General features: G+C 38.4%; 2 protein-coding genes across 2 annotated transcripts in view; both read right to left on the reverse strand.

The window, feature by feature from the left end:
* Positions 1-3,992, reverse strand: part of stk24a (serine/threonine kinase 24a (STE20 homolog, yeast)) — a 25,982-nt gene extending 21,990 nt beyond the window's left edge. Inside the window, exons 1-2 of the mRNA XM_016568624.1 lie at positions 3,954-3,992; positions 2,155-2,385 (exon numbers count right to left, since the gene is read on the reverse strand). Coding sequence (XP_016424110.1) covers positions 2,155-2,385; positions 3,954-3,974 — 252 coding nt within the window. The 5' untranslated portion in view covers positions 3,975-3,992. The remainder of the gene's footprint in view (positions 1-2,154; positions 2,386-3,953) is intronic.
* Positions 3,993-6,343: 2,351 nt separating this feature from the next.
* On the reverse strand, positions 6,344-17,456 carry slc15a1a (solute carrier family 15 member 1a). The gene is made up of 21 exons (XM_016568625.1): positions 17,385-17,456; positions 16,346-16,487; positions 16,072-16,191; positions 14,331-14,430; positions 14,151-14,241; positions 13,987-14,070; positions 13,809-13,891; positions 12,788-12,874; positions 12,017-12,106; positions 11,877-11,921; positions 11,680-11,712; positions 10,863-10,951; positions 10,679-10,760; positions 10,479-10,598; positions 10,262-10,405; positions 9,312-9,358; positions 9,147-9,242; positions 8,267-8,375; positions 8,046-8,180; positions 6,911-7,018; positions 6,344-6,774 (listed from the first exon to the last, which is right to left on the reverse strand). The coding sequence occupies exons 1-21, from the start codon at positions 17,389-17,391 to the stop codon at positions 6,553-6,555; spliced, it is 2,034 nt and encodes a 677-aa protein (XP_016424111.1). The 5' UTR covers positions 17,392-17,456; the 3' UTR covers positions 6,344-6,552.
* Between the last annotated feature and the right edge of the window lie 415 nt (positions 17,457-17,871).

A 17,871-nucleotide genomic window follows, 5' to 3' on the forward strand; every position in this document is an offset into this window, starting at 1 on the left:
CTGTCCGCTATCTCGGCATGTCATGTTGGTCTTAACTCGGGTACTATTGGCCAACACCCTCTCGTCTGTCAATTTATGAGAGGGGCACGTAGGCTACACCCAGTATCGAAGCCGCTGGTCCCGCCTTGGGAATTGTCCATAGTTCTGAACGTGCTCTCAAAAGCCCCTTTCGAACCCATTGATAACATTGCTTTGAAGCTGCTCACTTTAAGATGGCTCTGTTACTTGCACTCACTACAGCAAAAAGGGTGAGTGAGCTACATGCTTTATCAGTTCACTCCTCATGTATGATGTTCGCTCCGGGGGGTTGAAAAGTAACTTTTAGACCTAACCCGGCGTTTGTGCCTAAGGTGTTTGATCACGCTGGGGCAGTTCAATCAGTGGACCTGCTAGCTTTTCATCCACCACCTTTTTCATCCCAAGAGGAGGAGAGGTTACACAGTTTATGTCCGGTTCGTGCTCTGTATATGTATGTTCAGAGAACCCGCACGCTTCGTAAGAACAATCAGCTATTTGTCTCGTGGGCTGGCTCTTACAAAGGAAAACCCATCTCCTGTCAACACCTTTCCCACTGGGTGGTGGAGGCTATCGTGTTATGTTACAACAATGTGAATATAGAGCCCCAATAGGATTACTAGCACATTCTACTAGAGGTATGGCTACATCCTGGGCTCTGTTTAGAGGCATTTCTATTCAAGAAATTCGCCTGGCAGCCAGCTGGTCTTCTCCGCACACATTTGCTCGTTTCTATAGACTGGATGTGACAGAATCCTCTCTGGCCCACTCAGTCCTGAGAGTGAGTAGTCAGGGTGAATAATGCAGGTCATTAAGGGGCTAATTCCTCGTATTATTCTGTTTCCACCTCCATTGGGAGTATGATTCAGATAATAACTTACTCTTTCTTTAGTCTGCTTCGTCAGCATATCAGCAATACGGGAGTTGTCTATATCCCATAGTGAGGTACCGAACGAATGTTAGAAAAAGAACATTAGGTTACTGACGTAACCCCGGTTCTCTGATAACATGAAGTGAGGTATCTCACAAACCTCCTCCCTGTATATAAACCGCAGCTACCTGCCGTTTCGTCATTCTCCGCATATCTCTTCTCCGTGCAGTAATGGCAAGGAGGGCAATGTTTGTGAGATACCTCACTTCATGTTATCAGAGAACCGGCTGCTTGTCAGTAACCTAACGTTACTATAGAAGAATAAAACGTCATCAGTCATCATCGCTAGTGGTAAACAAAAAGAGCATGATGAATCACAGTTTGGCAGTTGCAGTTTTTATGTGTGCTGAAAAAAGTGGAAGCAGCGGTAGAGGAAGGGAAAAGAGCTTGAGGTAAGAAGTTTTATGTTTTAGCGCCATGTCGCGTTGATTTCATGTCGCATTTTTTTGGCTTGTCAGTAAACGTGGGTCGTAGCAGCAAACTCACACTGCAATGATCATGCTGAGTTTCTGACACTGTCAGAAAATGATTGTAGGCTATCTTTGGTCGCAAGACCGTGATAACGGTCGTCTTTGAACCTCTCTCACTGTAAGTCCACCGTTTAGGAGCCACGATTGCAGAAGTCGCCACGATTATTTCACGATGCCAATCTTTTGTCTGGGACAGCCGAAAATCGTGCAGTGTATCTCAGGTTTTACTAGGGTTGGAGTTGAACTCTGCAAGATGGTAGGCCTTCAGGAGCAGGGTTAGCTACCCCTGTTGTAAAGGGTATCAGATCACAAAAGCAAATGGGACTCTCTCACAACCCTAGCCAACCCTCTGTGAGAGCTCTCCAGGCATTTTATGGTGAAAGGTGCATATTTAGAGCAATTTTAATCAGCAAAAGGCCTATTCACACTAAGGTATTTACACTTGGTCACTTACGGTGTATTTACTGATTGGATAACTATCCAATCATAAAAAGACTATTGCAAAAGTTCTCCAAAACACACTCAAGACTTAAACCACCGCAGGAGAGATTAGGCCAAGTATAAGTGCATCTTATTGTTTAAGCTACATATATAAACTCTACTTCTAAAAAAGAAAACATTATCAGCATACAAAAGTTTGGACCCCTGATATCTCCAAATATCATATAGCTTACAGTTTAAATCCAAGCTGCCTGACACACATTAAACCGCTTCAGGGAAGTGATGCAAAGGCCTCACCTTCAGATAAGAACCATAGTATTTAGTGATGAAGGGGCTGTCACACTGGCTGAGGACTGTAATCTCCTGTTGGATGTCTTCCACCTCATCTTCAGCCTCCTCCAGGTCAATGATCTTTATAGCAACCACCTGTTGCGTGCGATTGTCAATGCCTTTAAAGACCTCTCCGAACGATCCCTTCCCAATCCTGTCAAGCTTGGTGAACAGCTTCTCCGGGTCAACTTTTAAATTCTATAAAAGAAAGGAAAAAAATAATGAGAAGTACTGCAGTTAGTTGAAGTTTGAAAACATTCAAATGATTTATGGAATCAGAAATGCTGAACTTTTCAAGGGACAGGAAAATTGTGTATTATAAATTGTAACGTTGCGGTTCTTTGTTCTTTGCGGAAGCTTTGCATTTGAAAAACAATATTTAGTGTCTAATTATTTACTTATGTGGCAAATAGCTGTGTAATAAGTAGGATAATGTGCATCCAGCTGGTTGTTATCACATAATAAATCCCTTTGAGTTGGGGTCGTGATCAGCCTCTTGGGCTGCGTTCCACTCCACTTTTAGACACGCACTCGCAAACTTCCCTAAGCACTTCCCCTCGGGGGAATCCCCACTGCCATTTTGAAGTGCGTTCCACTTCGTGAAGTGGACGATGGGAGTTTATATGGACAGACCCTCGACCCCTCGATTTTGACAGAGGGAGTGAGTTGGGGTTTATTAACAACCGGCTGGATGTAGATAACCTAGCAATGCTAGTCAGTTTAACTTGCTTCACTTGAGCACAAGGTCTCATCTGCACATACACCCTATGCCCATCTCTAGAAATACACCTGATAAAGAATTAATTGGTATGTCTGAATTTTGTCTGTGTTTTAATGGCAGTTTGAAGGATTCTCAAAACATCTGTTAGATATTGAGATATGCACTATAGGTTTATACAAAGGTTTAACATGAGGTTTACAGTTACCAGATGTTTGTGAAATCAGAATAAATCACAATTTATTAAGTACGGCGTAGCAATTCTCACAAGTTACTGGAATACCTTAACTAGAGTTTCATTTTTGAGGCTCCAACGATCAAATGTTTCAGAAACTTTCACCTAACCTGATATTCTCTTACATATGCTTACATATCCTTGCCAATGGACACAGCGGATGCTAAGTTGTGGGCAGTGGCCTAATGGTTAGAGAGTCTGACTTTGAGTTTGAGTCTCAGTACTACTCACTGCTGTGTGTGTGCACTTGGATGGGTTAAATAAAGAGCACAAAATTAAAGAGCCCAAATTCCGAGCATGGGTTACCATACTTGGCCTCACGTCACGGCACTCATTCACTCAAGTTAATGTTTTGACAATAAGGAACTTTCAACACAAAGCAATGACAAGCACATTATGACTCTATAAATGTTAAAGCAGCTTTTGCTGATTCAGAACAGATACACAGCTAATCTAATCTCTCACACATCATTTACAATAACCACAGTCACAGCCTTTCCACTAATGGCGGCACTTTGGTCTTCAGATGTTATGTGATCCTTGGGGGGGGGGACCTCTTGGGTGGTACTGAAATTATACCAAAATTACAAACTTTTACAGTGGCAAAACTCAATGAAATTAATTTACTTATAGAACATTTCTGCTGGTAAAGCAATTTTTCAATGCCATTTTTCACAAATACTAACTTCACACACTTGAAGTTTCTTCATAAATCTGCTTTTCAAATATTCCCCATTTGTCTGACACCAGGACCATGCTGTCAACAAACAACAATAACCAGAAAACTCTCATTCACACACAAACACACAGTACCTTAGTTCCTATAGTGTCCATGACTATGGCTGCTGCTTCCTGAATATGCTGTTCACACTCATGTGTTAGTCAGTCCATCAGGACTCTTTATCATGTGGGTGTAACGGGGCGGTGACACAGCCGCTCTCTACCACAGTAACAGGTTCAAAGAGCAGACTGCCTCTTCTAATGTTTATGAATACAGGCTAAACACAATTAGTTCCACAAAACTGAACAATAAAGAACATGATTTAAAACCCATGGGAAAGATGAGTGATGAAAAAAAAAAGATTTCCGTCATGAGTATCACTATAATCACTTTTATTAAAGGGAAAAAATGAAAATTCTGCCCTCACGTTGTTCCAAGTCTGTATTACTTACTTTAGTGAAACACAAAATACGATTTTTTGAAATAGCGACTTTAAGCGACTTGTTTTCATTTAACAGTAACCATAGTGATCAAGCAATCGCCTGTCCTTTGTGAAGCTTGGTGAATTGTTGGGTATACTGGTCACAGTTATTTGGAGGATATGGTTGATCAAATCAGTGAAGAAATTTGGGCCACAACGCCCATTTATTTGTGGAGAAATGCCCTGGCATTGCCCAATCATTGTACTGAAGTTTAGGACTCTGCTGGCCACAGGCCTACTTACCTTCAGTCAGTTGCCAGAGAGGCTGTATGGCTGTTAGCCCACTTTTACAACAGCTGGGCTTTCAGAAGTATTTTCCCCATTTATTTTCTCAATATATTGCTCAATAAATGTTCTAAGTCGTAAACCAAACCAACCAGTTCTTAGATGAATCACAAACTCATTTATAAACTTTTAAAGCATTTTTGAATATTGCACACTTTTCAAGATTACAGTTCCACAAAGCCGTTTGCACCGCACTCTTTTGTCACTTAATATTTTATTTTGTTGCATCAATCTATTAAATTACTTAGTATATAAAACCATGATCCACACTCAACAAAAATAGTCTTCTTTTTTGCGTTTTATTTGACATTAATCACCAGTAGGACAGAACACAAACATTTCGGCTGAAAGCCTTCTTCAGTGTGTTAAACAATTCAATCCCTTCACCCACTTTTTAAATCATTAATTACATTGACTTCCATCATTTATTAACCAATCTTCAATCTCTAAAAACACACATATTCCATTTAAATGCTGGACAATTTCCAGTTGTATACAACACAAACCTTCACGTCCACCAATACATTAATATACCCATGGCTAGAACATGAATTACATGTGATCCCATATTTATCACAATTATACAACAGTTTGGATCTATAAACTTACATCTCTGGCTCCAAATGGTATGAATGAGGAATTAGATCTTTCTGTTTTCCTTTCATGAATTATAGTTGGTCAAATCCATCTGAAATATTTTGTGGAGTATATCTTGGGTATTTACAGTGTGAAAATGAATGATTATTTATGACGATGTATATCTGATGATTTTAATCATTGTACTTTCCATTGTTATATATTTTGAAATTTAATTCGGGTAGTAGATGCTGGTGATCGTTTATTTATTAAACTATTGATTTAATCGATTATATCATTCACAGGTGTGGGAGGTTGCTGCTGAACTGTCTCATCAAAATATAAATTTCCATTTGCTGAATTCATGCAACTTGTCAGATTTGTTGGTGGATTTCTCTTCAGGATTATTGGTAGTGTAGATGTTGATCGTGAATTTAGTCCTAAGCCTCAGTTGAAATTACATTTTGTGGCTTCTACAGAAACATACTGTATATCCGGGGTCTCCAACCCTGCTTCTGGAGAGCCTTCCTGCAGTTTCAGTTTCAACCCCAATCAAGCACATCTGTCTGTCATCATCAAGTAGCCCTGAACACCTCGATTGGCTAGTTCAGCTGTGTTTAACTGGGATTGGAGCTGAACTCTGCATCTCGTGGTAGGTCTGTGTTGAAAAAAAAATAATAAACTTTCAGAACCGACTGTTATGCTCTATTGAAGTGCAGGTGTTGAGATACATTGGTCACTGCAAGACAATCTTTAAAATTGTTCTTTGTTAAAAAAATATTCATATATTTCTAATTACTAATGCATCAGTACTCGTATGTACTGAATCTGGGTGGTCCCCTGGAAATTCAGTCCAAATAAGCTGTTTAGTCATGATGTCAATTTGGATGCCAGCCCACAAAGCTAATTCAGCATGGGTTTGGCAAATTGGACACCCATTTTGGTCATTTATAACTTATCCATCTTGGATGATTTTTTTTTCTTCACTGAGCTTGTTGCAATGCTTTATGAGATTTCTGTGTAACTGCTACTTAAACTCAAAAGGCTAAAGACCATTGTTTCATAGTGTATTGTTTATTAGCTTAAAGAAGGATCACACACAAAAACAGACCCCATCCAGAGTCTATCTGCATCATAAATCATATCTAAAGATCATCATGACAGAAGGTTTTTACATTTTTCATGCTACATCTGATTCACTTACAGGGTCTTACAGCCAACGGTCACACTGAATTTAACAATGATGGATGCAAATATGGATGTTTACAGTCTTTTATACCTATTTTAATAAATATGGAACTAAAGGGTAGATATTAGCATATTCCAACATAATCTAATCTTCACAAATCTTATATCTTGGTTTGTTTGACCTCCTGATCATTTTTCTGGCCTTCATCTTTTTCCTCCATTTCTAGTGTCTCTTTCTCCTTCTCCTCTGGCTCGAGCCCTTGCTCTTTCCTGATCTGGGCCTCGATCTCCGCTGGGTCTATGTAGGTGTAGAAATAAGCCATGATGGAGAAGACGATGCTCACAGCCACTAGCATCGACGCAAACAGCACATACTCTGCCCACTGTGTGAGAAAACACAGAGAGTCACGAAAGGAACGTTTCACACAAAAATGAAAATTCCCAGCCTATATGGGAATATTCCTACAGCCTGGCTGAGTATGTGAAGTGTGTGTTAGGTCATGAGCTCATGTGCAGCACCTGTTTGGGAAGCTTTCCCAGCTCTGCCACAATCAGCACAATGATGTTTCCCACGGCGTTAGTGCACAACCAGCCGGCCTGCAGCACTGACTTCATATTCTTTGGAGCCTAAAGATATGGAAATACAGCTGTTGAGAGGGAAGCGTTCGGAGAATTATCTCAGAACGTATACAGGATATCAAATGCCAAATTAAATATTCCAGTGCAGAATACACCATTAATACCACATTTTTTTTTTTGCAAGGACTAGGTTTAGTGATATTGTCAACAACATTAAATTTAAAAGTTTATTCCATCTGTGATTTTGAACAAGTTATGGCTTTTGACCTTTGGCCCTTCAGGATGATATACAGCTTTAAAGGGGTCATATGATGTTGCTAAAAAGAACATTCTTTTGTGTATTTGGTGTAATGAAATGTGTTTATGCGGTTTAAGGTTAAATTTTTTTTTTTTGTACATTTAACTACAATTTTTTCCAATATTTCCAACTTGTAAATTGAGAAGATTCTATGTATTTATCATCTTTGCACCTGTTATCTTCATTTGGATTATGAATGGTTTATTTATTTAGGCATTGTGTTATGTTAAGCTATGTGTGAACCCTTCGAATTTATCGCTTGGCTTCTTTGAGGTCTGCAATCTATATTCTGTATTAAATTCTTGTTTAAATTAGAAACTCTAGCCAATCAAAAACCAATGGACTGAACCAAGACCTTGTCCTGTTTTTTTCTTTTTCAATAATCTGTATCACTTAGATCTATTTCTAGTTTTGGACGTCACTGGGCACATTACGCGGCAACTAGACATTTTATTTTAGCACAGTGAAAACGCTGTATTAACCAGTCAGCATCCAGAACCGAGACTATCCATTTTATTACTGTTCTTATAGAACTGGCAGAGCATTTGATATCTATCTTTTACTGTCCATTTGTAAACAATTTTAGAAAATAATGGGGTTACACTTTATTTCGATAGTCCACTTTAGACATTCTACTCAATAATGGTGATAACTATTCAAACAGTGTAATTAGTAAATTAATCTAATGACAGTATGTAAAGGGAGCTGTTTTTTTTTTCTTTGGAGTAACGTCCTCAGTGCTGGTGACGTGACCGGTGAAGTGTGCTGTTGTTGTACCTGTGAGTATGAGAACTGCAGGCCAGTGACTGAGAACATGACCTCTCCTGTGGTAATGAGGAAGTACTGAGGAATCTGCAGAGCCATGTGGACCGAGTTGGGCTTCATGTCCTCAACTTCTATTATAGACGCACACTGCACACACACAGAAACACACATGCACATATAAACCAGAAGACACAACACCAAGGCCATACAGAGACTTCTACTGAAGTACACACATCAGTGGAGAACACGGTGCTGGGGATGAGGAAGGTGTATGAGGCACCGAATCCAAACTTCCGAGAAAACTCACACCACTGCTCACCATGTCTGAACACGAAATCACGCCTTAGAAGAGAAACCAACAGAACAGCAGTCAGACACCATGACTCCAAGAGACAGGGATTTAAAGTCAACATGAAATGGTATTCACAACCCATTTTAAGAAAAGAAAAAAGGTAGTATGGGGCTTTTATCCTTCGGGATGAAAAGTGGACCAAAAAGATGCATTTAGGTTGTGCATTTTTAGTCCTGCATGTGCCAACAAAGCAACTGCTATTGAGATTAATGGGAATGCTAACAGTTTTTCCTTTTCAAAAATCCCTTTCACTTGGATCTAATTCTAGTTATGGACGTCACTGGACACATTATGCAGCAAAGACCATGTATTTTAGCATGCGAGACACTATTAACGATCAGCAATTGGGACCAAGACTATCCATTAAGAACCAACAGAGCATTTGATATCTATGCTTATACTAACAGTTTAGAAAATAATAAGTGCTGATTGTTCAAACAGTGTAATTAGTAAATTCATCTAATTACAATGTATACAAGTAGCTGTTTTTTTACAAAAGGAAAAGATCTGGAAAGGTCAACATTTAGGTAGCGTATTTTCAGGGTTGCATGCTCCAGCCGAGCAACTGCTATTGAGATGAATGGGAATGCTGAGAGTTAGTAAAACGTCATTAGAAAGTAAGTAGAGTCAATGTTTTCATGTTGACTTTAAAAAGCACTAATGTAACTTAGATAAAAAGCAATTAACAACTTTGTCAACATGTCGGCAATTATAACTATTAAACATCAATAAAAATAAAAAAATCGGAGAAACTGACTCACTTCCCGTGAGAAACCAGTGTGTAGTTTGAAGCGGCTGATGGTTCGATGGAATCCAAGTTAGTGATGTTCAGATCAGCTGTCCAGCCATTCACAAACCTGTGTGACATGAAATCATTCAGGGATAGCTTGGTTTAAGGAGCAGTTAAGCCAGTTTTAAAGTCTTACCTAATGGCATTCTTTCCTTCATTTGGTTTGGACTTGATGTCTTCTTGCTGGAGGAAAAAAGAAAGGTCAGTATTTTTCACTTTTATATTTTCACAGTAATGTTTTTAACAGGCCATGAACCTGTGTACTTACGAGCAAATCCCATAGACTTACACTGAAGACCAGTGATTCTGGAGTGGGCTCTTTTGACTTGGGCCAATAAAAGCCCAAATATACTTCAAGCAAAATCAAAGGTCGAACACATGGGATGTCATTTAGAACAAAATCTGGTCAAAACAAAAGTGTTTTGTAGTTTGTTTTGGTGGTTTGAAATAGACTGCCAGTACAAATATTCTGTAAAACCTTGTGTCAGCCTTCGATCTGCCATTGGTCCATGATGATTATATAACAGATGAATGCGCTCTAAATCTTTCCAGGTTGTTTCCATTTGTTCACTCAGTCTGTCAAGTTCAGATGTGAGTAACGACATGAACACACTTGGACTGCAAAATCGTAGAGCTGGTGCAAACATCTCCACGTCTCTATGATCAGATGCTTTCTTAACCGCTCTTTTCTCTTTTCATTTATGTATTTGTTGTGTTAATGGGCGCTGACACTAGACTTTGAGCATGCAAAATTTCAGTCGTGATGTCACACTCTTCTGCGTCTTTTTAAAAAACATAAATTCAACAAATAATATTAATTCCAAAATGTACTCCAGTTTCCTGCAATTCTGCAAACCAGCAGCTTTTAAGTGTTTGTTCTTTTAATTAAGCTAAGATCTTCTACTGGTCACATGTCTTCCCGTGATTATGAATTTGCAGGTCAGAGTTCACCAAACATGAACTTCTGAAGACAGCGAACATGAGTTTGCCTCTCTGGTCTCCTGTGCTGACTTTTGCATAAGCAACCATTATTTTTCTTGAGTTAATAAATTAGTTTTTGACCATATTTGCTTGGTGGACACTCACCATATACATGATGGTTGGGTCAGAGGGGATGATCAGGGTCTGCCGCCCCCCCTTGATTAAACTGAACGCTTTAGTGATCACAGGGTTTGTGTTCAAGGACACTGTGATGTCCTGATGGTCAAGCGTCACATAATCTGCACTGCTCTATAAAAACAAACATCTCAGTGAGGTTCTGTTAGGCTACAAGCAGCGTGAAATAGCTGAATGTGTGTTGTACCCCAAATGAGTCTATCAGAAGATGTTCGTTGGGTGAGATGGTCACATTCAATGTTCTGTTGTATATGTTCACCACCTTTAGCTGGCTCTCAGAGGATGATGGGAAATTGGGCAATGTTTTCTGAGGAGAAAAGTGAAATGTCCTGATGAACTTCTGTTCCATTCAGTGACATGAATATGATTTACAGGTTGCACACTCACATCAATCTCAATCTGGACCAGAGCCGCAGAAACAAACGCCATGGCAGCAAACAGCATGCCAACCGTCATTCTCTTCAAAGGGCTGGAGCAGAGAATAGAGTCACACATCACATTCACATTAGCTTCACTCTCACTGCAGTTATGCCAAGAGATCAATCATGTCCTATTACATAGTAAGTCATACCTGAAATTGATGCCACACTTTTGGATGAGAGGGAAAATTAACCGGTCCATAATAGGCACCAGGGTGAGGATCAGGATGGGGTTCACAGTCTGACAGAGGAGAGACAGAGTTAGGGAGGATTTCATCAGATACAGGTTTGTTTGCCACTTCACACTATGTACACTACTGTCAAAAGTCTGGGGTCAGTAAGATTTTATTTTTTTGAAAGAAATTATTACTTTTAATCAGGATACATTAAACTGATCAAAAATGACAACAAAAGACATTTATAATGTTACAAAAGATTACTAATTCAAATAAATGCTGCTCTTTAAAATTTTCTATTCATCAAAAAATCCTGAAAAAAAAGTATAATGGTTTCCACAAAAATATGAAGCGGCACAACTGTTTTCAACATTGATGATGTTTCTTGAGCAGCGAATCAGCATATTAGAATGATTTCTGAAGGATCATGTGACACTGAAGACTGGAGTAATGATGCTGAAGACTTTCAAAAACATTAAAAAATCTTACCGACACCAGACTTTGAAATGGTAGTGTAAATATGAGATGAGTCCACATTGTTTTCCAGTATATAGGCATATAATCTTAGATCATTATAATCAAAAGCAAGATGAATAACTCACCTTACAAAAGCAACATGAAAAAATCTTACCGACACCAGACTTTGAAATGGTAGTGTAAATATGAGATGAGTCCACATTGTTTTCCAGTGTATAGGCATTATAATCTTAGATCATTATAATCAAAAGCAAGATGAATAACTCACCTTACAAAAGCTCTGATAACAATACTATCAGCTGAGGAGTAAACTCACCTGCATCTGGTCTGGCTGCAGGATGAACGCTCCCTACAGACAGGAGCAAATGACATCGAATTTAATCAAGACATACATTTCAAATGATATTTTATAAATCTTGGGCCTAGTTTAGCTAATCATGACTACTCAGACATAAAGCGAGCCACTGCTGATTAACTCTGTTTAGAGCAATTAACTGAAATCAAGACACATACGAAGTCTCCGGTCATGGTGGTGGCTTGGAGAGTCCAGCGGGAGCCCTGGACACAGTCAACAGACACAAACCGTTACAAAACACTAGCCCAACCCAACAGACCGCGGTCCCTATGAGAGGTGAGAAATGACAGATATTTACCTTCTGATCAAACAGGGTCCAAAACATGGGCAGAGGGATGTAGAGGAACAACACTTTCAACACTATCTTTATCTGAGCGATAAGAAGTTTCTGTAGAAGAGAGAGAATAGAGGAATGTGTGTGTGTACCTTGTATTCCCTATGTTATGGGGACCAAATGTCCTCACAAGGATAGTAATACCAGTACATTTGGACCTTTTTTTGGTCCCCTTTAATAAACAGCTTATAAATCATACAGAATTCAGTTTTTTTTAAATGCAAAAATGCAGAAAGTTTTGTGTGAAGGGCAGGTTTTGGGGAATGGTTAGAGTAAGGGGATAGAAAATACAGTTTGTACATTACAAAAATCATTACACCTATAGAGTGTGTGTGTACCTACTTTACCATGTTTTATGGGGGGAATTTGTTCCCAGAAGTGAGCTAAAGTGGACAAAAAACATTTGGGGATAATAAAAGATATGGGATATTATCTTGAACTGTTCATTTATGAAATGAACATTACTTGGATACATTCACTTCTGCTTTGTAATGTAGACGCATGCGTTTTCTGTAAAGCTGCTTTGAAACAATGTGTATTGTGAAAAGTGCTACACAAATACATTTTAATTTAATTTAATTTAATTGAAATGCAGAAGATTTCTGTTAGGGTTAGGGTGTGGGTCATAGTATTTATAACTAGTTATATATAAAAACAATATGGAATGTTAATTTTTAGATAAACTAAGTTAAGCTAAACGTGTATGTGTACAGAGATGGTAGGATTGTGGCATACATCATATTTCTCATCAGCCCAGTCCATCCAGTGTTCCCTCTTTGGATACCTGCTGCTTCTGTGCCTGAAACGGTTTTTGATGGCAAACTAAAGAAAAAGAAGACAAATCCAATGCGATGATTATAAGAATATAGGGATTAAAAGGATAGTTCACCCAAAAAATGAAAGTTCATGTATTCATATTGTTGAAAAATCATTCGCACCAGACAGGGTTTTTATAGTTAAAAATAAATAAATAAATTAATAAATAAATAAATAACTTAAACCTATTTTATTTCAGCAAGTTGCCAAAGCAACATTTCTCATTTTCTTTTAGTTTAAAAATAACTAAAACGAAATAAATTAAAACTAATAATAAAAAACACAGTCATACTAAAAAAAATCACAACAAAATTGCTAAAACTCTAACTAAAATGAAAAGGAAATCAGAAAATATAAAAATCAAATCAAATTCAAAATATTTACAAAAATGAAAACAAGTGTCAATGACAGTGTGATTTGATAGCTATAGTGGAGGAACTTCAGTGAATAGCCACTTAAATTTTGGTGTATTCCTCACACAAAGATATCATATTACTTGTAATAAACAGTAGAGCACAAGTCATATAGACTGCTGTCTTTTATGGTTCTTTTTAGTCTCTACACTAAAAAGAACCCTACACTTTACACTAGGACATGGTAAGGTAGGAAGAAGCCTGTAACAGATCTAGACAGGTGGTGCTGGGGAGGAGGAGGGTTAAAGCAAATTATCCCCGATCCACAGTACTGACATGGATTAGATCAGGATGGAAGTGAAAAGGGTTGTGTAAATAGGAAAGGGAGATCAACTGGCTGTGTTGTCACTCAGCTTCTCAGAAGAGTCTCTACAGCCCTAAGTCACCTCCCACTTTCATTATGTGGACAAGAGCAGCTTGTACAATCTGCAAAATATATCTTTTTATGTTCCACAGAAGAAAGAATATTTTGTTGTTTGAACTATTCCTTTAAATGGGATCTTTGATTATTGAGTATGGCGACTCACCCCTATGCATTTACACACAGACCACATAATGTTTCCTTCTGGATCTGTTTTGATATACATGCCACTGCCAGAGATGAACACCACTGTAACACACAACACACATCCGAATCACATACACAGATCAGTGTGTTTGCGCGTGTGTGTACAATTTGTGCAAGCCAGGAGAACTCCGTTTTACCCAGAGATACGACCATGAGAGCGGCTGGGACCCCAAAAGCCAGAGGATAACACTGCTGCTGAGTGTGGATGCCACACTCCTGAGCTGCACACATGGAGGAGAGCCGTTAGTTGGGGAGAGAGAAGTCAAAAGTGTAATGGAAATGTGCGTGTTTATGTGCGTACCTCTGAGAACAGGTGTAATGAGCGTGGAAAGAAGACTTCCTGCATTGATGCACAAATAAAACACTGAGAAAAAAGTGTTGAGTTGGCGACTCTGTAACGATCAACACACCACACCAAACCATTAGACAGAAAGGCTAAGAAGATACTGTAAGCTTATGAAGAGGTTAGGAAGTATCGTACCTGATGTTCCTGAAACTGATCACCACCAAATGCAGCCACACATGGTTTAATACCCCCAGTGCCCAGAGCAATGAGGACCAAACCCAGCATGGATAGAGCGCTGAAAGAGGAACACACTTCATAGATTCAGTTCAATCAAGGCTGTTTAGTGTAGTTCCATGTAGAGAGTTCAAAAATGACAACTCCTGAAATAGATTTTAACAGCATTTCATTGATAAGAAAGGAGGATTAGTCTTGGCGGACTAGATCTGCTATGCTTGTGCTGCTGGCATGAGCGAATCTTTTTACTAAAACACTCAAATTTACAGGTATTTTGAAACATGCTGCTGCTGCAAGTTAAGGAAGAACCCTGTAACAGATCTAGACAGGTGGTGCTGGGGAGGAGGAGGGATAAAGCAAATAATCCCTGATCCACAGTACTGACATGGATTAGATCAGGATGGAAGTGAAAAGGGTTGTGTAGATAGGAAAGGGAGATCAACTGGCTGTGTTGCCACTCGGCTTCTCAGAAGAGTTTCATCACAGACCTAATGCATATAGACTTTAGTCAGAGTTAATGCTGTATTTAATTTAACATGAATAAAAACAAAGTATATACAATTGTCTAGCACAGAAGTTTATGTTATTGTTAAAAATCAATTGATTTGTGAAAATTTTGAATGCATTGTTTTCTCCTGAAACCTTACTGCTGTGTCATAATGTTGTGTATCTGGGTCTAAAAAGTATTTAAAAAACTACACTTATTTTGAGGTGTTGATTAACATACTAAAGCACATGATTATAACTTTATATTGTGTGATTCGATAGTGCATTTAAAGTTAATATAATTTAAATGCATTAAATTGCAAATTAATCATTACAAAGGTGTAATTACAAATATGTTTAAATACATGGCATGCAGGTTTCAATAGAAATGGCATTAAAGTATATTTTAGTTTATTATAAATGTACAGACCACAACAGTGTGGTTTCAAAGGGAAACAACAAGGGCAATAGTGTGGTTTCTATTTTATCAATAATTTGATCAGTAATTTACGAACAGTTCAAAAACTGGCCTACAATAAATTCTGAGATTGTCACATACTGTATGCTTTTAATATTAGTTTAAATTAAGTTAATATTAACTAAAATTAGCCTGATAACTACACTAGTTAGCAACTAGAGCAGTGTTTCTCAACCCTGGTCCTGGGTGCCCCCCAGCACTGCACATTTTGTGTGTCTCCCTAATCAAACACACCTGATTCAACTCATTAGCTCATTAAAAGAAACTCCAGGCCCTGAAATTGGTGTCAGATAAGGGAGACATACAAAATGTGCAGTGTTGGGGGGCGCTCAGGACCAGGGTTGAGAAACACTGAACTAGAGTATGAAAACGACTCTTTTCAGACAAGAAAACATTAACTCACATTGATTCAATTACATTGTTGAGTAGTTTATTGATATGATTCATTTTCTGATTTTTAAATACTTTATGCTTCAACCAAATGATGAGAGGTTATTATGTGAGTATAGGAGAGCAAAAGTCTAAGTGGACGTCCATGACATGCGGAGTCCCACAAGGCTCAATTATTGCACCGCTCTTGTTAAGCCTGTATATGCTCCCACTAAGTCAAATAATGAGAAATTGCCTATCACAGCTATGCTGATGATACCCAGATTTACCTAGCCTTAACGCCAAATGACTACAGCCCCATTGACTCCCGGTGAGGAACAGCGGTGTATGGTGTGTCAATTGACTCACATGTGGAAGGTGAAGTTATCCGGTGTGCCGTCTCTGTTTGCATCTGTTATATCATGAATAGTGCTGACAGCCATAGTGACCTGGCCAATGGCATACACTATGGACAGGTATATGATTGTTCTGAAAACACACAAACACGATCAGCATCAGTCATGACAGCACACGTTCACAGATCAAAGACAGTCTGTATAAACTGCTCTCACTCTCAGAGTGCTGGATAGATTGTGATTCATCAGCGAGGGAATTGCCTCTTAAAGCTCTACAAAAAACGTACTTGAACTTCCCGAGCCAGGAATCAGCAATGATGGCACCCAAGATAGGGGTCAAGTAGCACAACGCCACAAAGGCATGATAGATCGAGGTCGCAAGGTCATCATCCCAAAGCAGAAAATACCGGAAATACAGCACCAACACAGCTAGACACACACACACACACACACACACAGAGAGAGAGAGTTTATTTATGAATCTATTTTTTCAAATGAGTATGGTCTCAAGCACAGCCCCTTCATAGGCAAATGCAATAACATGTGCCAAGCGCTAGGTGGCACTGTAATAATTACATTGCTAATTTACATTTACACACACACACACACACAACACGAACCATATAAGCAAAAACAAAAATGAATGTTTCGCTCTGAAACCATCAGATAATTATCACATTCAAGGGAAATCTTACATGATCCAAAAACACTTTTTCTCAAACATGCCCACATGAAATTCCATGTCTTGTTCATGCCTTTATCACAAAAACAAAAAATTAAGGATTGAAAGAAAAAACAATATAATGGCATTATTCAAGATGTAAGGAGCATTATCAGAGTCATCTCCTATTAAAATAATAATAATAATAATATAAATACTGTATATAAAATAATAAAGATCAATCCGATTGTGTCTCCATGAAGAAATTTGGCATATGTGGTAACTGTCTTAGAGAAAGCAGTCCTAGACAGTTTTTCCAATTCATATGAAACTTGGCATTAGTCAAATTGTTTCAGAAATACGCATGTGTATTTCTCCACGTAGCCTGTAATTACTAATTGACCCCACATCTTCAGAGTACAATATCCAAAGGTCCACAAAACCTGGGGCAGATGGACACCATTGCGGTTTGTGTCCTGTGGGAGTCACTGCACAACTGTTTGATCGAAAACACTGATCTGCTCTTTCATATTCTTTGATTATATTGTCACATCTACTTGACACTTGCTGCTACAACATTTCATCACACATGTACTACTTATATTCACACAGTATTTTACATGCCTTTTCTTTATTGAGAGACAAAAATGCGCACACACACTTACCTCGCATGCCATAGTAGGAAAACCTCTCACAGAACTCATTGACCACAATAAAGAAAATGCTGATTGGATAGCCACAACACTCAGCCGTCTGTACCAACACACACAAACATACATTACATAAGCTGTAAACATTTGGAAGCACACCATCATATTCCATAATAATTGTAAACACTGACAGACATTTACTTGATGCCAAAACACACACACGTGTCTACTACAGAGTATATCCAAAAATAGCATATATGCATATGTTGTAATACTGTTATTTCTCTGTGCAAGGTTTTTTGTTGCTATTATTAATTGTTCAAATACACCATATTATTTAGATTGAACTCTCTACAATGTATAAGAAGAAATTAAGGATTGAAAGAAAACAAAAAAAACTAAAACAATATAATGGCATTATTCAAGATGTAAGGAGCATTATCAGAGACATTGAGATTATCATTTTGATAAGTGAAATAAACAGACATACGTTTACTTACAG

Source organism: Sinocyclocheilus rhinocerous, unplaced genomic scaffold, assembly GCF_001515625.1.
Source record: "Sinocyclocheilus rhinocerous isolate Xijiao unplaced genomic scaffold, SAMN03320098_v1.1 scaffold1222, whole genome shotgun sequence".
In the NCBI taxonomy this organism is placed as follows: Eukaryota; Metazoa; Chordata; class Actinopteri; order Cypriniformes; family Cyprinidae; genus Sinocyclocheilus; species Sinocyclocheilus rhinocerous.

Coding starts and splice junctions, on each gene's coding strand:
- slc15a1a (XM_016568625.1), bottom strand. Junction 14,431..16,071: donor GATAACTTCACCTTCCACAT/GTGAGTCAATTG, acceptor TTCCTCTTTCAG/CGCTCTATCCATGCTGGGTT. Junction 12,107..12,787: donor GGGCTGATGAGAAATATGAT/GTATGCCACAAT, acceptor TCTCTTCTACAG/AAACTTCTTATCGCTCAGAT.